General features: G+C 44.1%; 1 protein-coding gene across 2 annotated transcripts in view; it reads left to right on the forward strand.

Moving 5' to 3' along the window:
- LOC143315793 (fibroblast growth factor 14-like) overlaps window positions 1-11,415 on the forward strand; it is a 51,622-nt gene extending 40,207 nt beyond the window's left edge. For both annotated transcript variants that reach the window (XM_076723219.1, XM_076723220.1), the window contains exons 4-5: window positions 4,580-4,778; window positions 5,173-11,415. In XM_076723219.1, coding sequence (XP_076579334.1) covers window positions 4,580-4,778; window positions 5,173-5,321 — 348 coding nt within the window. In that variant the 3' untranslated portion in view covers window positions 5,322-11,415. The remainder of the gene's footprint in view (window positions 1-4,579; window positions 4,779-5,172) is intronic.
- Window positions 11,416-21,833: the final 10,418 nt, after the last annotated feature.

Raw genomic sequence — 21,833 nt, forward strand, 5'->3', positions numbered from 1 at the left:
CACTCCACTTTTAAATGAGGGGGAACAAATCTGAAGGATGCTTCCACATTTTTTTTCCTCAAGTAAACACTGCGACTGTTCAAAACCACCCACTATACGAGCAGTAGATACCGATTTGGCCAAAATGTAGCATGTAGTATGCAAACAATAGCAAAATCTGCAGGATGCCAAAATATCCGGATGTTGTACTGATTCTGAAAAAATCTCCAGCATGCATCGGCCCAGTCGATCGTGTCCACTGTGTCCCGCAATGCGCTGGAGCGGCCCCAACACAACCCACACAGCAGCGGGTTTTTCAGAATTTGCGTATGCTGTTTCTACTGTGCAGATTTCAGATATTGGCAGTTTTATGAAAACTGCTGATGAATTGAAACAGTGCTCCAGAGTTGAGAAGCTCCATAAATACCTACGGGCGTAGCTAGCTAGCCAAACCAAACCAGCATGATCAAAAACACCATCAACCAGCATGTTTTATGGAAGGACACCCAGTTTGTCTGGAGCGTGGAAAACAAGGATGAAGTTATGCTTCCAAAGCAACAGAAATACCAGGAGGACGAGCTCCAACTTGCGTTAAATTTTATTAAAGTACTACCACAAACTTCAGGTGAATCAGGACATGAGAGTAACCTCTATCAAACCCACTTACCCGGTGTGTTCGAGCTGCAAGTGGAGGCTGTCCTGCAGAAGATCCGTCTGATGACACGATGTGCTTGAAGCGTAAAACGCGGGATTGAGACAAATTGAGGGCCCTAATTTGTTATTAATGTTAATAAAGTTGGCGGTGATTCCAACTTAATTGTAATTAAAAACATAAGTTGAAGAGCTTTGTCCCACCGTAGCAGTGGAAAACAGTTGCATTAAATATGAATTTGATTATTTCTATTGGATTTTACACAAAAAAAAGAGGTATTCTTCAACAACAACTAGAAATGTTGGCGATCACTAGAAGCATGGGCAAACTCGTCTTTGTAGCTTTGCCAGCGTTGAAGAAAATACACTGGAGGAAGGTTGCATGGTGTGACTTTTTAATTTTTCAACAGCAAAAATTGACAGTATTTTGGAAGTGGCACCTAAACAAGCTTACTTATATAATGTAATAAAATACATAATACAGAGCCGCGATATGAAGGTTGAGCTTGTGCCTCTTCTTTCTCGACCAAAGCCTCACCACATATGCTTTAACATACGCTTTAACCCATTGATGCACAAGTATAAAGCAAGCTTCAGGCAGTCAGTCAGTCTGTTTTTAGCCCATGAGTCCATAGAATCAGATCCTGAAAGGAGCACTTGTGGCCTCACAGCCCTGGTCAGCGAGGTCGCAGGCCTGAACTCTCTGCCTTCCCTCAGAGGCCATTGTTATGCTATTCACCCAGCTCTCTTCAACACGATGTGCTCCTGATTGTCTGTGGATTAAAGGCTTTGGTAAATTACACCAGAGAAAGAAAATACACTGGAACAGTAATTCATCAACAGTTAATTGTTGTACCATGAATGTGCTTCTACTGGGAAGCTCCTAGTGGCCAGCAGGGAGGCGGTGGTAGCACTGGGCAGCTCGAGCTGCCAAGTGTTGTTATTAGTGCAGCCTTGCGCTGTGCCAAGACTTGAGATTGCTTTTCCCACTCTGTTGTTGAGTTTCTTATTTTTAGGTCGTTGATGAACAAGGGACAAAGCTCTGCCTGTGTCAGTTTAGTATGTTTTGGAGTAGGATGTTTGAGATGTGAATGGGCTCCTCTCCGTCTTATTATGGCTGCCTGTCAAACAGCTGCCGATCAGGCTGCGGTGCTTGAACGTATGCGTGTATAATTCAAAGGACAACACTGTGCATGTGCATGTGTGCCGTGCGTTCGCTTCCACGACATGTCTGCAGAGCACAGAGAAATGACAGAGCGGGAAAGAAGTGAGAGGAAAGAGAGGGAGAGAATCCCCTGCTGTTTTTCCAATCAGAAGGCGTCGTCCTCCTCACTGGGTGATTTATTCTCTCTCTTCTCCTTCATGTCCCAATTTTCAACCCCCACCCTCCGTTTCTTTCATTCATTCTTTCTGCCGTCTTCTTTCTGTGGGCAGCTTGTGAACACAGCTATTTAGAAATGACGACAGAAACACTTTGAGGCAGGCAGTGTTGTTAAAATGACTCACCTGCGAGGCTGAGGTTCTCATCTGAAGTCGTTTTTACAGTTCACTTTTTCGCTCTCGATTCAGCCGGGAGTGAATGCTTCTTCCTCAGACGAGGCAGAGAGAGAGAGAGAGAGAGAGAGAGACGCCTCGACATCAAACATCTTTTATTTTAAAAGCAGCGTTAAATGATGTATGACCTCACTGACCAACATTAATAAGTGTCTGGCACTGCTCTGTGCACACCAGCAAAGATCATCGTCCTCAACGAATGAATAATGAATCCGGGGTGCAGGTCAAGACTAAATATATATTATTAAGTCAATTCAGTCCAGGAATTAAAAATATTAAGCTCTACAGAGAACAATGTTAATACAAATCAAAACCATGGTAGCCAAAGGATCCGACTTGTTGGAGTATCCGTGCATGTCTCACTGACGTCGCCAATAAATAGAGCATCCATTCATTATAACCTGTCTTGTTCATTTAGTCACATTTCATATCCCAGCAAGCCCTCCTACTCCTCCCTCCATTCATCCCCTAGAGCCACAAGTGTGTGTGCCAGTGTCTGATCCCTCGCAGCTGCGTCCTGGTGTCTCCCAGCCCTGTCTTTCCTAAGTGTCTTCCTGTGTTAGCGTGAGTGGACGTGGTAGAGCACACGGTATAGGACATTGTATGTGAAATTACCAATCTTTGCGCGCGTGTGTGTATTTCTTTCCCTCGCTCTCGAAGCCCCCCCAGCCCCAACACACGCACACACACACCCACCCACTGACCCCTCCCTCTCAGCGCTGGTTGGTTGCCACGGCTACAGTGTCGCCTCTCTTCCTCATGTTGCTATGAGACTCGGACCGACAGACCTGAGCTGAATGACAATGTGTCTGTGGCTCTGGCAAGAGGCCCACAACAACCAATAAGAGACGGTCTAGACAAACACTTCCCAATCTCGGGTCTGGGGACCTCGGGGTGATTGTTTGGGTTGGCAGGAGCCTCCTCCGTCGTATGAGGAGTAGTTTATTAACACAATTTTTTCATTTCCTCAGCAATTGTCTCAATGAGAAAATGTGTCAGTCACTGGCTGCTAAATGATTATGAGAGTTCCTGATAAAAACGTTGCCCCAAGAAAGGAAGATTGTTATTCAAGGGGAGATGATAGTGATGTGATAGCAGTCAGATAAGGTCAGTTAAAGCTGCATTATCCATATTTTTTATATTGACAAGGATCAGTGACTATGTATAATGTGAAAGGTGCTTCTCGGAGTAATAAACCCACAGAGAATTACCACAGCTCTGCACTTCCCCTCAGCTCTATGAAGCTTTTCTGCCTCTTTTAGCTCATTGTTTTGGTTTTCTGACCAACATAGCGATAAATTGCACTTGCAAAGGGAAACTGTTGGATCTGGTTTGCTCACTACTTTCCCCACAGGCTCAGTGGAAACACTTGGGTGTGACTTAAACGTGAGGACCATGAGAAATAGTTGCTCAATTAATTGATTAGTTGATATACAGAACATTTTTATTCTTGGTTGTTTGGAAAAGAAGCAATTTTAAGATGTCACCTTGGGCTCTGGTGGATTTGTCGCTGTATTAACTATTAGTTAATTAACCAAAAGGATCCACTGATTAGTTGATAATCATTAGCTGCAGTGCTAAGAGGGAAGTTCGCTATCACAGACAGTCATATAACAGTATGTGTGTATGTAAACAGTCGAAACTTCCTACTAAAAGCATGCATCACTGACCAAAGCTGCAGCTTTTCAGTGTACATATTGCTTGAGAAGTTGCACTTTGCTCAAAAGTAATCAGACTCGAGGTTGTCTGGCTTCTCAGACTGCCTCCATTCTGACCCCCCCCTCCCAAAAAAAGAAGATTGTTTTATGTCAGGCTGCCTTTTACACTGCTGTGCACACTGCTGTGTCACTGCTGTGACTCAGTAGTGCAAGCGGACACCAGGGAGAGACGATTTTTCTCCCAGTAAGAATAACACCTTGATTCTGTACTGAAATATGCTCCGCTGGAGGCGCCGGCAGCCATAGAAAAGAGTTTTGACACATAACAGCAGAGCTGATGTGGGTGGGAGGGTGAGATCTTTTGGGCTTTGTGTCACCAAAATCAATCTGCTTCTTTATCTGTTTAGTTTGTTGTTCATGTGCTTGCAGAGAGTGTCAGGGTAGAATGACATGGGTCGGAGCGATGCATCATCCAGTCAGTGATGGGTTGCTCCTCCCAATGTGATTTCATTTTTTTTCATAAAAACTATGAAAACGCATTGTTTGCGAGTAGTTTTCTCCTACTGAGTAGGTGCTCAGAGTGTCCTGTGGAGCTGCCTGCCGCAGCTTCATCAGTCTCACTTTACCTGCTCAGAATTTTATTTTCAACATGGTGAAATATAAGTGGAGGGTTGAAAAGTTTTATGTTTGCAGGTGCAGCTGAATAATATATCTGATTTCTCTGTCTGTCTCCTCAGGAACTGTTTACAGCGGAGTGTAAGTTTAAGGAGTCGGTGTTTGAGAACTACTATGTGATCTACAGCTCTATGCTCTACAGACAGAAGGAGTCGGGCCGGGCCTGGTTTCTGGGCCTCAATAAAGAGGGACAGGCCATGAAAGGCAACAGGGTCAAAAAGACCAAACCAGCTGCACACTTCCTGCCTAAACCTATAGAAGGTAACGCACTTCTACACACACACACACACACACACACACACACACAGAGCAGGTTTAATTCCTTTAGCTTCTGTTTTATTTTATTTTCATTTCTGGCTTCTTCTACTAAAGTGTTGTTTGGTTTTGTTCCTTTAGTTTTATTGGATTATAGATTAAAGACACACCTTTTCGTCCAATTCTTGCTCATCCTTCTCTTACCTTCTCCTTTACTGCTTTTCGTCCATATTTACTCCCGTCCCCTCCTTTCTCCTCCTTTGTACTTTCTTTCTCTCTTCCCTTTCTTTCATCAATTCCACATCCCTTTCTTCTTCTCCTCTCTTCCCAATACCGCTGTATCTCCTTCATTCCTCTTCCTCCCTCTCTTCCATCCTCTTTTCTTCCTCCACTCCTCCAGTTGCGATGTACCGAGAGCCTTCTTTGCACGATGTAGGGGAGGCGGTGCCTAAACTCGCCGGGGGCCCGCCTTCCAAAAGCACAACCAGCGAACCGGTGGTCATGAATGGCGGCAAACCAGTCAACAAACCCGACAAGGAGGAGACATAACCCCGCCCCCCTTTTTACCCTCCCCTGGCCGACCAGAGGCCAGGAGAAGCCAGAGACTCACCTCACTGCTGCGCTCTCAAAAATCTAAAACTGCGACAAAAGTTAACAAAACAAACAACCGCTCGAGTTCTGACTGGTCAGCAGTGGGGCTGCACGTCCCGCCTCACCTCTCTCCCTGTTGGATGGATTCGGTGTTGTGGGGCAAGGCCAGAGGGTGAAGAGGAGGATGAAGACAGTAAAGTCAGGCCAGTGCCAGCCAGATATTTTGGACCTGGGACAGTGGCATGCCCTCATGTGGGAGACAAAATGACTTCTTACAAATATAAACAAAACAAAGAAAAAATGGAAAAAAAAATGTCGTCTTCACCGGTATTTTTCTGTGACAATCTGTAAGAATGAGGCCCCTTTTTCCTCTCCTGATAGTCCCGTTTTCTGTTGCCAGGTACGCTTGCTTGCTGGTGGCTACAGACACGCGCACACACATGCACACCCAGAATCGACCACTTGGATTCGATCTTTGAGTAAATAAAGAACAGATTAAAAACATCAGCAAACAGTGGGCAAAGAGAACACTTAAAGCAGCAGACACTGGTGATTCAGTGGGTGCTTCGTCATCGATCAATTAAGATTTGGCCGAGGACATTCTGTACTGAGCTTACGATGACTTGAAAATGGCCCTGAATGTGGCATCACATACAAGGCAAACCCATGTTATGACCTGTCCCTAATTTTGATCACATACTATATAGCTATTATAAACAGAGTTCTTATTTGACACCACTTAGCTTGAAGCATGTTTGTCTTCTCAGTGTTCCTTTATTATCCGTTTGTTAGGAGGATTATTATTCTGCACACACAGAGCACTAGAGTTTATCTGGCTACATTGTTGTACAGACACAAAACAGGTTTTAGTCTCTCTGTCTAACAAGCTTTTTTTCTGTCCGTTTTACGAACGATTCCCACGCCGCTGACACAAGTGTAGCTCAGGAGAGGAGGAGGTCGACTGACGTGTCGCACGAGGAGCTTTGGCAACAGGTTGTTCAAATTAGTGCGCGTTAGCCGAAACCACAACGATTTCCACAAGTTCCCTGTTTGTAGCAACGTGGAGTATACTGGAGGCATGCTGGCGTCCGAGCAGCATGGTAGCAGTCAGTGTTTACATGGAGTAGCAGATATTGTAGGATGAGGGTCAAACCTCAAGAAGGGTCAGATGGCGTTACAGGTTTTTCCTTCTGTTGCCTTCCCAAGTACTTGAAATTAAAGGTAGGAATGAGGGTATTAGTGAACAGGGTAAAACATGTTAAAGCCACTTTGTGTAGAATTTGGGCATTTCTGACTTTACTTCCCAGTTTAAAAAAAAAAAAAAAAAAAACAATTCACGCCACCTCCCACAGATCCAACCTGGATCTGAGGACACGCAGTGGTGGAAAAACTTCTTGTAACTTTTACCAAAGTATAAGTACTCCATTACAAGTAAAGTACACAAATATTGTGAGCAAAAAGGATCAAATTAATTAAGTGCTCGTTCTGCAGGAAATCGGATACGTCTTTATATGTGACATGATGAGAGTGTTAACCCTGATGCATCAATGTGCAGGTACCCTTTTACTGCTGTAGCTGCTGGTCTCCAGTGGTTTCCAACACCGGGGTCAGGCCCCTCCAACGCAGGGCTGAACACTTAATCAAAATATCAAGGAGATCGCAATATGGCCAAGTGCAATATCCCAACGGCAGGAGCTGCAATTTTTTGATAAAGGTAAAATGTGTCACTACACACTGTTATAAACGAAGAAGGTGGTGCTACAGAGATCCCCCAGCCTGCAAATCACATTCTCCAGATGCAATTTACAGACCCCAGCAAAAATCTCATCGTCATCATTTTGATATTTCATCAAAATAATTGCAATATGATTTTATTTCATTCATTTATTTCTTTGTGCATATTGTCCAGCCCTACTCCAAAGAGCCACCAGATAAATCTGAGAGGTTGTGAGATGATTAACGGGGAGACCAAAACACCACTGGATGCAGGTCTGTGCGTCAACATCTGGAAGGTCTGAGAAAAAAACTTACATATAGTGGCTTTAAGTCAGCCGACGCAGTGGCCCATAAATTAGGTTCCTATAAAAGAATCCAAAATGTGTTTTCTGTAGAAAAATCATGAAAAGCACCAAAAACAAATCGCACACATTGATTACAGAGTTACATAAAGCCGTCAGCAACTCAAACTACTGAAGAATGGGTTTGTGTGAAACACGGAGAGCTGCAGGGCAGAAAATCAAATGCCTTGAAATGAAATTAAACCAAATAGATTCCCATGCTTTACCCTCTCACTGTGACAGTCAACATGGCACCAATCTGTTCTGGACTCGGATCCTGTTCCACGCCCAGGCTTTCTGTTTACGCGTCGTTCAAGGCTGGACGCCAATTACCTCCTCATGAAGTTCCACCACTAGTCCGTCGTGTCACTGAGGAGATACTGCTGTGATAATACTACTGTGACAGCACACTTCATTCTGGATCAGTGTCTGTGACAATGATGCAGGCGCGATGGCAAAATAACCGCTTTGTATTTTAAGCTGATGATTGAAAGTGTGTCACATTTCCCCCCACTGGTGTAACCAAAACTACAAAGAAGCAACAAGACAAAGCAAGAAAACCAACACGGCCGTGTGATTAATCCTCACACTTAACATTAACACCAGCCCACATCACCTGCATCCCCAGCCTCGGCAGCAGGTGTGTGTCTGTGCAGCAGGTGACAGCTGCAGACAGGTGAAGCCTCTCTGATGTGTTTTATGTGGTTCTGCCGCGTCGTACAGAGGACGCGCTCTGCGACTGAACAGACTGTGAAAACGCTAGACAGCTCACAGTGTTTCTAATTGCCATTCCTCAGATTTGTTCCCACATGTTTCTCTCCGTCTCTTATCTCATTAGCTGTTACTTGCCTTTGTGTTGAAATATGTGCGGCTGACCGGCCCACATTCCGTGAACTTATCTCGTCTAATGTGCCCATCCTTAACGACGCTTGAAAGAAAAACATCTCAGACTACCAATTACAAAAAAGCAATTTATCAAAACCATTTTAATTGAAATGTGTGTGTCTGTGTGTGTGTGTGGGGGGGGGGATCCAAGAGTTTAGCATTTTAAGTTTGTGTGTCTCTAAACTGTAATCTTGATGCTGAAAATCTGCAATGCATTGCAGCTGCTGGATCGTCAGAAAGTGTTATTTTTGCTGGGCTGTACTGTGGATTCTTGCTATGTGAGTGCCTCTCATCCCCAGCCAAGCTCAAGATGTGAGATCCAGGGCGGCTGTAGATTTATGCTAAATGCTCAGCCTTCCCGGGTTTACCAGAGATTTCCAAGTTCTCAAAGTCGCTTGACTTCACTTCTGTCCTGTCTTACGTTTCTTGAAGAGCAAAGTGGAATGATGGTGATGAGGAAGAAGTCTTTTGACCGGTGTTGTGCTTGTCTCACGTCAAAGAAATGTGGCTGTAACGTTTATTTTACTACTTGTGGTGTCACACTTGGGGTTACTAGCAAAGCGGTAAAAAAAAAAATAAACCCTGACAATCAGGTCTGTAAACTTGCTTTTTACTTTTGAATGTATCCTGTGTTGTCTCGACTGTGTCCAAGAACAACCTTTCCAAGAAGCTACTTCAGTTACAGTACAGAAAACAATGTTTTTGTACTCGCCTGAGCAACCATTAGGAGATACAATCATTAACAAGACTCCAGGACAGACGCTGATATCCACTGAATGATTATCAAGCAGCTAATTTGTCCTACATCGCTGGCAGAGGAAAAGGGTCGACTTAGCCAAAGGAATCAAATCTTCCTCTGTTCAGAGAGGCCCTGCTCGTCAGGTTAGCAACAGGGTTCACACGCTGTGAAAGCGGCGACTGAAGATCTGTGGCACGTGCTCAAGAATTAATAATGGTTGAGGCCAGAGAAAAATGGCCTGGTTTCTTGGCTACTGACCAAAAATACTGCGACAATAGTGTTTCCAGGCTGGTAATCACAGTCCCTGGTTCAAACAACGAAGGCGCAATTACTGTCAGCGTCTCCTGAGAGATTTCTCTCCACTGGTGGTTAGCCAGGTACCAAGGCTACAATTATGAGATATCTAACAGCGGGCTCTGCACAGGAAGAGAGCAGCTGATTTAATTAGAAGTGAGCAATCACGACAACCTGGGTCACTTTTAATTTCCACATACAAGGACCACTCATGGTCTCATGGCGGGTACACATGTAGCCATCTTACTTTGACCTGCATGAACTGTAGCTCAGAAATTAGAAGGCACAAAATGGACACAAGACGTAATAGGACAAAAAGGCTTTAGCGACATGACCACGCCGGTGCAGGTGCACATTAGAGGCACAGAGACGTGTAATGGTTAGCACTGTACTCATGATGTAGCTCGTCTCCCTCAGGTTTTCTTTGTCGTTTCTTTTTTTCCGTTCCACTTTATTCCTCTTACAAAAGACTGCCTTATTACATCTGAATCTGAAACGAGACAGTAAACGCGCTCTCCTCCCAGCTGTTTCTTTCTCTGAACGCTCTCATCCCACACACACACACACACACACACACACACACACACACACACACACACACACACACACACGGCAGACACACTCTTCATCCTATTTTACTTTTCAATTATCCTTTGATCCCCAATCTTCTGTTCACTGTAACTATGCTAGCTTTCGCTCTCTGCTCGTTTTGTAATCATGCAGCCAGAGAACTTACTCCCACCTCCTCTTTTCTCCTCCGCCTCCGCCTCCTCCTCCTCCCTCCCTCCCTCCCTCTGTTTGAGCTGTTTCCCACTTGTTGCATGGTTTTTAAAAGAGGAAAGATGACTGGGGCTAATGCATGTGGTAATGTAGGAAATGTGTTATCAAAACAAAACAAACATTTACAGCGTAGCACCAGTAAAACTTTGCGTCTGGCTCATTTCTGCCATCGGTTTGCACTGGCACAGATGCTCCAGTAACTTTTAGATATTTCTTTAATTTATACATTCAGGTCTTATGCTTTTGGTTCCCAATGGCATCAGAAACATCCTCAAACATAATCCATCATTGCACTAATGGGGCAAAGGAAGAATGAATCAAAATTACTTCATATCGCTAACATTGTTACACTAATGCACATTGTTCATGCAACACTTGCTGCAGAGCATCAATATAAAATGCTGGTGGCTGAGAGCAGGACAACAAAGATTATAAAATAGAAAAACAGGAACAAGTAATTGCTTGATATCCTTTCTTTTAACAATGATGGATTGAACTCACAAAGTTATTTTAGAGGGTGATAAATGTCGAAATGCTGGTGGTAACTACACCCGATCAAGGACCTTCATGCAGTATAATGGTCATGCAGGACGACAGGCAGTCTTCATGCTGGCTTTTAAGGTGGGAAAAATGGTGTTACAGAGGTGTAAAGTTACAAAAAAGCAAATGACTCAGACCAACAAAGGTCTCTTCCATTAAAACGAAAAGAAAGCTGGTTCTTGTGTTGCCGGAGTGCACTCAGTGCTGCCACCAGTGGTCAGACAGCGATACTCGAGCTGCACTCCAGGAACAGCTGGAGCAGCATTTGTGGTCTTATGTGATTTACATTGACTTCAGTGGTAAAGACCTTTCTTGGTCAGAATAAATTGTGACCTGCTGCTGTTTTTTTCCCACCTTTTCATTCACTAAGAAGACTGTATTTTCAAGATTATTCCTGTCGCAAAGTTTAGGAGCAGCTGTGTGACTGAAATGTCTGGGTGACTTTTAAAGTGAGACTAATTGCACAAAAAATCTGTGCAGCTAAAATTAACATATAAGCTACGTAAAGATGACAGAGGCCACATTAACTAGACTTACCCCAACCTGCTGTATCTTGCGAGTACAAACCATGCTAGCTATGAACCAAAAGCAAAAAGTCACTGGTGCTAACCTTAAAGGAGATTACTCTGTCTGTCAGTAAATGTACAGTTACCTTTACATACATATTATGCAAACAGTTTGTCTGCACTGTACAGTTTGTGTCTAATCCATTGTATACACACAGAAAATAATGATATTGAATAAAGGATTTATAGAAAGGAAACATGACTGGGCTGATTGATTTACTGTTTTACTGCACTTATTTTTATGGTAACTGTTCCTTGACAGATGTCTTCCCTGAATTTATTCATGCGTTCAGCAGTGTCCCCTGTAGGTGTACAATGCCCACTTACCGGTATCACACACACGCCTGATGGTCCCTTCAATAAAGTCACTTCATCCTTTGTGTTGACCGAAGGGCAGGCTGTATTATCAGCCATTCAGCAGCAGAAAATGTGCTGTAAGTAACTGACTTTGCTTTGCAAGCGGACAGCAGACTCTTCAGCTGCTTGTACAGTATCTGAACAAAATAAGAGCTCTCAGAGTAACCGCCGGTGCCACTAAGTGAGAAGCTTTGTGTTGTTCCCAGAAACCAAGCAGTGTGGTGGGACAGGTGTCCTGCGTTTGTGCTGATTTGATTAACGGCGCACCGAGTCCGAGATGAAACGTTGCACTTTTTAAACTCGTCAGCAGTCTTTTATTTCACTGGATTCATGCATCCTCAGAGGGGTGGAACCGGTGTAGACTGTGATAATTCACAAAAACACAGATTCCACTTGTCAAAATGATTTAAGTTTCATGTGAAAGAAAAAAAAAAAAAAAGGACTGGACTACCTGCTGGATTTTGTGTGAATGTCTCATTTTAACCTCATGTTGAAATACCTTTAGTGCAAATTCATATTTAATAAAATGACACACAATAAAGCACCTGCGACCACCTGAAACTCGCTCTGCTGGGTTGGTAATCCAGCCTTGAAGACAGACACACAGAGAAATATCAGTATGATGTGAGCACTATTAAACATTATCAGACACATATGTGTGGAGAGAGCTGAGGGGACACATTCAGACAGTCTGACAGGCAGGAAGGAACGTCACACACACACACACACACACACACACACACACACACACACACACACACACACACACACACACACACACACACACGTTGCATCGCTTGGCCTCCTTTAAATGACAGATGAACCAGCAAATACTGTAATTAGGTGGATGTAATTAAAATTTGCATATGTAAATGTAATGTAAATTAGGTGTACTTTGAAGAGCAACATGGTGTTTAATTAGCAAGTAAGGGGGTTCTGAAAATCTGTAATTTTAATTCTATCTGCAATGCTGCATATCTCATTCAGGCCGATCGCTCTAATGCTACCTGCGCTCTCTTTTTTCTGTGTTTTCTGCATCAGGCCTCACTTACCGCACCGTAATGTGTCTCTCTCCCGTCATCCTGCTTCACGACTTGTTCTGTTGTCACCGTGACGTTTTGTAGTTTCGCTGGTGGTGAGATCAGAAGCCTCCCTTTTTTACTTTCACGCCATTATAGCGCACTTGTGTGATTCATCATTCTGCAGGCAAATTCAATTAGACTACTTTAATATGAGCAAAGTGATGTTGAGAATCGCCACAGCTGCTCATTTGTAGTCCTTCCATGCGCATGTATCCGATACAATTTGTACGCAGCATCGGTCTTATGGTGGAGCGATTGTGACTTGCTTTCTCTTTCTGTGTAAGCATCCATCATATACCCATACATCACGTCCAGACGGTGTGATTGATCATGAAGTCAGTGACAAGGTCTCATCCTTCTGTCAGTTGAGTCTTTTGTCTGCTAACTCTGAGGTGGCTGTGTGGATGCTGCACCTCCACATGTGCTTCTTTACAAAACTTATACATTTACAGTAAATACCATGATGCAAGATGATAATTTGTGTGCACTTTCTGGGAGAACTAGGGTTCATTTTTGACCCTGGAAACAGGAGTTTGACAAAAACAAACATATCACACAGTCTTGATGAGCACATGGAGTTCACTCAGGTGAGCCCATCAGCAAACGCCATCTGCTGATGAAGACCATGCGATATGATCAAAAGCTCCACAAAGGCCTGGAAAGAGGATTTTGAGTTTGGATCATTAATTGGTCTCACACAATAAATGTAATTTTTTTTTGGCACTTCTGGGGCTCCATACTGCAATAGCAGAATGAAGTGGTTTCCTGCTGCTCTTGACTGGTAAGAATTAACTGAAGAAGAAGCCTCTGGCGCTCTGATGGTCAAATTTGGACTCGTGACCTTGTTATTTTTTCACATCCTGGCTGCAGCCCTGTTTGGCTCCATTAAACGTGGCTTGACTCAACCAGTGAGATCACCAGCTAAACTCAAACTCCATTATGCACAGAGCAAAATGGCTGAACAGTAATCTTTTATTAAAAAGCAGCCAATTATAGCCGCAAAGCAAAATGACATTTTGTTATCACACAGCACAAAATGTTTCGATTTCCTGTCTTTTTGATTAATTTCATTAAAACAGCATCGAGTTGGGATTTTTGGTCTCTTATCTGCCACAAATGCACACACACACACACACACACACTCACACACACACACACACACAGATAATATGCCCATGCCGGAGCAGTGTGTTTGAGGTGGCATTGAGAGCTCACTTGAGAGCCTGGTTCTGTCTGCCTCATTATCATCAAAGACAACAGGCGCTCCAGTACATGTACACACACACACACACGCACACACACACACACACACACACACACACACACACGCACAGTTGCACCCTTGTATGCACATGCACACAAAGGCATGCGTCATAGATGGTTTTCATAGTAATCATGGCCACTTCAAGCTGCAGTGTCCCTCACTGTGGCTGTCATGCGAAAACCTTGTATCTCCAAACTGCCAACAACTGCGAATCTAAAAAAAATAAAATCAAAGCCGTGCAGCGTCGAGCGTGACCCCGATATTTTTTACAGTTAATCCAACGCACTTCCTAAACGGCCTCGTGAACTAACAGATTTTCCTCGGCCCTCAGAGGAGCGCGCGATCCTTTAATCGAAGCTGAAAGATGAAAATCAGCAACAACATGAGGTTTTTAGACAACAATAGCATTATGTAAGGCCGTCTGCAGTTTCATTATATTCCCATGGCAACAAGACTGCTGTCAATCACCCTGAAAGGTTAAGATCAACCCCCCACTCTTTTGTAATTACTGCTGCTATGTCTCACTATTGTTATTGGGTTTATGTAAGAGATGATGATCACACAAGCGAGTAATATAACGTATTGATGCCTATTTGTATGAGATTTTATCAAAATCAGGATTTGATTGACAGCTTAGATGTCCTCTGACTAAACAGTATGGATGAAGGTCAGAGGTCGGAGTCATCAGGGTGACGTGTCACACTGTCGCTGTCACTCCTTCCTCTGCTCCTCCTCCCCTCTGACTCTCTTTCCCTTTCTCTTCTCCTCTTCCCGTCGCCGTCCGCTCTTCCTCTGCTCCTCCCATTATTACCTGACCTCCATTCATCACTCCTCCTCCTCCTCCTCCTCTTCATCTTCATAACAACAGGAAAGGGAAGAAAGGGCTGATGAGGAAAGAGAAACACGAAGGCAGGAGGAGGGAGAGGAATGATTTATCTCTCAGGTGATAAGTGACATTTGATGGACGCGCACACACACACACACACACACACACACACACACACACACGCAGAGTAGGGCAGAGCAGCACCCAGCCAAGCAAAGATGCGGTCTGAATACTGATTAACCAATCAGAGCCCATTTCTGCCTGGCACCAGAGATACTTGTTGGCTGCCATGGCAACCAAGAAAGCATCATAGCTGAAAGGAGAAGGTGCGTGCGTAAGTGTGTGTGTGTGTGTGTGTGCATGCGCACTGATGTCAAATTGAGAGGAAACAAATCTATCTCCTCTATTGAAGAGAGGAAAATTACAAAACTGACAATATCTATTAGTTCTGCACTGGCTGCTGTTTGTTGGTGTTTGGCAGCCATCTTTTGTGCTTTAAATCCTTCAAGTGTGTCGAGCTTTAAGCTGCGCTAATTAATGTTTTCATACCAACAATGGATCACATGACTGTGTGTAACGCAAAATCTGTCACTTATAGTAGGAAACCCGCAGATAATGATCAGCCACAGCTCTGTCTTTCAGCTGATGTTTTTGGGTTTACAGCCTGCAGCTTCACCCTCGCCGCTCTCATCTCTGCCGTTTCCAGTTAAAAGTTTGCAATGAATCTGTTGCTCAGCTCCAAACAGCTGCTGGTGAACACATTTAGCCTCGAAAGAGTCAGCTAGCTCCTTCAACTTTAGCAATGCTGCTGGTGATCTCTAATTCGGACTTCACTCTCAGGCTCAAATGCTTTGCAGAGCCGCACAGTTAGGTGATATTTCTCAGTGACCCCTTTGCGTTACATGTAGTGATGTCATCCAGTGTTACAGGAACAATCGATGAATGCAGCTTTTAATTGAAAGCACGATGCTTTCACGTGACGTTGTTCGGTGAATGCTATCAGGCCTGTCGCTGGTTTTATTCTGGACGGGGCTTTGGCGAGAGTTTTTCTGACACACTTTGATGACTGTGTATTATCTGAGGGGCACTGGAAGAGAGAAAAGAGAACAAAATTAAAGACAGGGAGAGCCTTTGTCTCGCTGCTTTGGCAATATTGTTCTCAACTGTCATGCAAATGAGGAGCAGTGGACTGAGAAATACAGGGAGAGATGGGTAGAACAGAAAGAGATAGTCGAGGAGAATCTCGCCTTATTATTCCATGCCAACAGCAAGAAGCGTGCTTTAAATTCAATTTAAATTAAATCTAAACTTCCTGAATTAAATCGGAAAGATGTATCATGCATCCACATTTCGTCCATCACTAAACAATATTTGACTTTAAGCAGCGAATGCGATTAAAAATGTGGCATTTTCTTTACGTCGAGTCTCCACTGTTTCGCACATCGAGAGTATATTATAGCACCGAGCTGCTGCATGTCACCACACAAACAGTTTTGAGTATTTACTCATCCAATCCTCAAGATTTAGGTTTCAGCACGTACCCCGGCCATGCTGTCGATGCCACACACACACACATACACATACACACCATGAGTCATGGGCCGGTTTTCACAGTAATCACGTCCACTTCAAACTGCTGCGTCACGCCTCGTCTCTGTGGAGCGGTGTCGTGTTTAGCTTGACCACCAGCCCGTTCACTTTGTTCTAAAAGTGGCACAGTGTAGTCATGTGCTGATGGCACATAGTCAGTCTCCCTCAAAACATTTTATTTAAAAACCAGCAAGACTGCACATCCACACACTTCTCTGGCGCCTCGGACGTTAAATTGTGGTCAAGCGTGGACCTCAACTTTTAATCACACGCATGTCAACAGCAGGAAAACTGAGGAAACGTTCCTTCAAAGCGCTAATCTGTGAGTGCGCATCGGCTTTGTGTCTGGATATATTTGTATTAGTGATATTATTAGACAGACGGATGAGGAGAACAGAGGAAAGGAGGAGTTGATTATTACAAGGTTTTGAAGGGCACCTCAGCAGCTTTAATATTGAAGTCAGAAGGAAGCCTTCAATATCAGAATTCATAAATATTGCATTTCATATGAATATGACTTCCCCCACTGGCAAACACACACCAATATCTCATTATAATTTGGGGTATTCCAGTCTTCTATTATTAAGCTGCCTCATCAGCTCTTAAATCACTAGTAAGAGGCTTAAACAACTGGAATCAGAGGGTTGGGGTTTGCTCAGTCTGCAGTGTATCTCAGTCACAGCGTGTTTAATTTCCACCTTTGTAACAGCTGGAACTTGTGCATATGTCTGTGTGAGCAATCCACTTTTATTTGCATGTCTGTTTTGGAGTTTTAGGCTTCAAATGTTCAAAGTCAGACATAAGTTACCACCTTCTGCTCCGGTGAAAGCCTGATTTCTGGTGAAACATCTGGGCACAGTTCACGTTTATATCGGCTGAAAATCGAAGACCACGGGTGTGAATGTAAGGGAGGAAGAATAAGCCAGAGCTGAGTCAAAAGAAGCGGCTTTTTAGGCCTAACAGGTAACTCAGCGTGTTGGATCATTCACAAAACAACCCCACTATGCCGGGCAGGAGCCGTATGGTGCGTTTTTTATCCCACCCATTTTTAGAGAGTGGCTTTGAAGTCACAGCTCCACGGTCTGAGAGAGAAAGAGAGCACTTCCTTTGGAGATTTCTGAGAATAGGCCGCTTTATTTCCGTCTACCTCTTCGCAGGTACGAAAGGGGAAAAATGGACTGGAGCAGAGAGAGAAGAGAGTCAGCCAGACAGAGAGATCAATGCCTGACTGCAGCACAAAGAGCAAGAAAAAATAAAGTGTTTTTCTTTGCTTTTTGGCAGCTGGAGGTGTGCAGGTTTGGTGACCTTGGCAACTGGCAATGGAGCAGAACATTTGATTGGTGTGTGTGTGCGTGTGAGCGTGTGTGTCGCACGCAGGGGAGGTCGCGATGTTCAAATGGAAAATCAATACATTTTCTACTTACAGATCTAGAAAAGGCAGATTTTCTTTCACAATAAAAGCATTTTCGTCCTCCTTTTGAGCAGTTCGTTTACTCACACGATCAACCTTTTTCGAGGGAAAGCTTTTTAGCTTGATGAGTCAGACAATTTGTCAGCTGATCATAGTGTGAGACACGTCTGGCCCTCCAGCAATTTCACCCGTGGGTGCTGCCGCCAGTCAGCCATTGCAGTCATTTCGGCATTCGCAGCGGGTAATTGTCCAGGTGTGTACCGGCAGTTGTTACGGCAATTACTCTAAATTGTAGGCGAAAAAAGAAATAAACTTTGTTAACCTGCTCTGGTTGACGTTTTTTTAACCTCTCAGTGAAGCTGTCGGGGCGTCAGCGTGTGTCAGTCCACTGGCCTGATGGGAGGTCATGAATCAGCAGGTAATTCTTTAATTATTAGTTTTACCAGGAAGAGCATTTTAACATCAGTCAGGTCATACGTGGCTGCACTTCATGGGCAAAGGTAACTGATTTCATAGTTTCTGGACCTCTCATGTTTCTGCCTTCACGTTTCTGGATATTGAAACCTCTCCATTGGAGGAATATTGATAAATTGGAAAGTTTTCTACAATAATGGGACACTTTACAGCCTCTGTGCCTTTCTGATGATGGTGCCCATTGTGTAAGAAAACCCTACAGAGTAACGTCGGCTATATTTTCCCACATTTCCCACTGTATGATAATTAATGGCTGCTGTGCAAAATAAACATATGGCTAAATACTTTTCTGAGTAAAAAGATTGCTAGACAAATCCATACAGTGTGCTTATTCCCAGCGGACCTCGCAAAAAGAGCTAATTTTTAAAAATGACCATATGTGCAGAACATTTCAAGATCCTTTTTTTTTCACAGTGTAATCTACATATAAACAACCTTTGACTGGATAGTAGACGAACAATGACGGCATTCTGTCTGGTTTTCATTAGCTAAAATCTGCAGTAAACATTAACAACACGAACTAGCATCAACAAACAAACCCACCCCTGCTCCCTCCCACGTCCCTCTGTCTGTCGATCTGGCTCTCTCTCTGTTTTTGCTGTCTGTCAATAGAGGAGACGGTGGCATTTCCAGCCTGCAGACAGCTTCTCCCATCAGGCCTCATGACTGACGGCGGAACTCTTGTGCATGCGTATGAATACAAGTGTGCTAATAAACTATTCTTGGGCCGTCCTTTAATGTGTCCATCAATCCATTTGACCATCGAAGCTGAATAAATATCTTTAAAGTAGCCCCAGCTTGTGATGCTGTAACTCTAACTGAAATCACACTGTCTTAACAGCTGGTGATGGAGATCAGCTGTTCAGCAGCCACTTTACTAGATTGGCATGAAGATTGGTGTGGATACCTACTGTCGAATGGGGGATTTGGCGACCCCTGACCTCTCCTTTTGTGCCAGTCAGGTATCAGAATGTCCATGAGAGTTACTGTGGATATTCATGGTCCCCAGAGGCTCAACACCTCCCATTTTGGACACTCCACGACCTTTCCTGATGCACCACCCTCAGGCAAAAGTGTCAGCTTTGCGCACATGCAAGCTAAGTATCCTCTCATAATCTAACAGGCCAATTAAAGAGGAATCTGCTGAGCACAGCCAGTTTAAAGTTGAGCTGTTGTCGCATGTTCAGTGAATTTTCCAGATTTCACTCATCAGAGTGACTCTGAACAGCTGCTGGAGCTTGTTTGGTGATTAGAAGACGTTCTGAGGCTGAATTTGCAGAAAAGGAGACCGACTCTCTCCCCCTCCCCTGGCCGTCTTCGTGACCTTTTTGAAGGTATTACACCTGGAGAGTTCAGAAGATGATTTGTCTCATGCACTTTACTTTGGAATATTTAAACAGGGAAACTGCGTCAACTCCCATATGAGCACTTGCACGAGGTTGATGAAGCATGGGCAGGAAAAGGGCAGCTATGGGGGCAACCGCAGAGAAAATGTCACACGGTGCTCCTTCTAAAGTCAGGCGGTACGATTCTAGCAGAGGAGGAGGAGGATTTGGAGGGAATAAAGCACGTGATGGGCTGATAATGTAAACACTGATCTCAGGTCAGCTCTGTCAGCGCTCACACTCACTACGCTGCATTGAGTGAGTGTTTGTGACGGTAAAGAATCTGTCGTTTCATGATCCGTCTCTTAACGATGTAGACAGAGTGCATGTTTTCTCAAAGGCGTTTGCAGTGTAGAATAATTCCAGACTTTTTCACTGTGAAATTCATAAATTGATAACATTTCTATACATTTAAAAGCAACAAATAAGTAATGATGGATTTTAAAAACCTAATAAAAAGATCACTATATTTGCAAATATGGAATTATATCTCCTGATAAGGCTTCTGCATCATGCTTATTGGAGACACGTCTCTGTCGTTTAAAGCTGTGTAAGCAGTGTACACACACAGCAGCAACAGGAGCTCTGATTGGCCAGCTGTTGAGCTCTGACCCCGCCGTCTGCTGTGCAAAGGAACAGGTGGCAGCGTGCGCACATTATGAGTGCTGTTTAACATCCGTTCATCATTAGAATTCAACACTGAAAAGGCCGACAATTACTCCAGTGGCAACCTTTTGACTCCATAACTCTGATCTTTAAGTGTCATAAAAACAACGGCAGCCAGACGACAACGTGTTGATACTGCAGCTCAGGTGTGCGCAGCGTCACAAAGCACATCTGAAGCTGAATTCAGGTGTCCTGATGAAATCGCTTCAGTTTCATCTTCACCGGATTTCACATCATAACAGAGACCAAAGGCAAACAGAACACACTTGAGCTCCTTAACAACTCCAGCTTTAAAAGAGTGCTTACATCAGTGGGACAAGGGGAGGGGAGGTGCGGGGGGCTGTCAGAGCTTTGTAATGCAGAACAAACTGTCTGTTTTTTCAGTGCTGTGGCTTGTTTTTCACCAGTAACAGAAGAAGAAAAAAAGAGGAGGGGGCTCCCGGGTTTTAGAAACACAGAGTCCAGGTTACCCTGACACAACCAAGAAAGTTTTAACTAACCACAACAAAATCTATTCAATTCACATTTTATTTATGCAACATCCCAACGTTGTTGTAATTGAATGAATTTATTCTTTTGCTAAAAGTAAGTAACAGTTACATTTTACGACATTAACGCTAGAAAAATTCTAGAATCAACACGTCATGTTTTTAATAGTGGATGTAAACTCCTTCTTTTATGTTCCGCATCCGTCTGATCTGTCTCTCATATTGAACAATTTTCTGACATCATGTGGTCTGATTCCGGCTTTAGAAAACGAGCTGCTGACAGACGAGCTAGCAGATGCATTTGTTACTTATTGACTTCTAAAAAGAGGCCTTTCTGCTCTATTTCCTTATCCTCTGATCATACGGCGTCCAGCCTTGCACATACAGCGCACTGCAGCCATGAGCATAACAAGAAACAACCTCCAGCGCTGTCATGTCTCTCTGCAGCATGCTGACGGGCAGTTCTGCTGTCCTGTGGACACTGAGGAGCTGCAGCACCATCCACGACTAAAACGCATTTGATCAGAGCGATGGCAGCTCAGCCGGAACTGTCGACATGTCTGTCCCTGGTGCTGAATGCTCCCTCCTGTCTGCGCGGCTGACCGCCTGCAGAGGTGGCCTGATCCGCTCGGAGTGCTGACTTTGACACATAAAGCAGAACTTGGGGAGGCAGACGCCATTAAAAATGAAACCTTGAAACTGTTCTCACTGTGAGGAAGAGGATGATGCAGTTTGAATGGTTTAAAAGTCCAACTGGCACCAATTGGTGTCCAGGTTTTCCGCCCAAATCTGCCAGCCTCTCTAGTGCTAAATTAACACAATGTTCTGTTTTGGTGAATACATCAGGAACGAGACAAGGCTTCACTGCTTCATCCAAGTGACAGAGGAGTGGCTGAGACAGCTGAGGCGTCTCAAAGGAGCCGGGAGTGCCAGCGGATGGTACGGGCGTGAGACTCGCTTAAAATTCAAAATAGGGAACTACAGAGCGAAGCTGTCAAGATGTGGATGTGCGGAGGAGTCAGGTAAAGCAGAGGAGAGGAGCAGAGACGAGCCTGAAAGGAAAGAA

This window comes from Chaetodon auriga, chromosome 23, assembly GCF_051107435.1.
Source record: "Chaetodon auriga isolate fChaAug3 chromosome 23, fChaAug3.hap1, whole genome shotgun sequence".
Classification (NCBI taxonomy): domain Eukaryota; kingdom Metazoa; phylum Chordata; class Actinopteri; order Chaetodontiformes; family Chaetodontidae; genus Chaetodon; species Chaetodon auriga.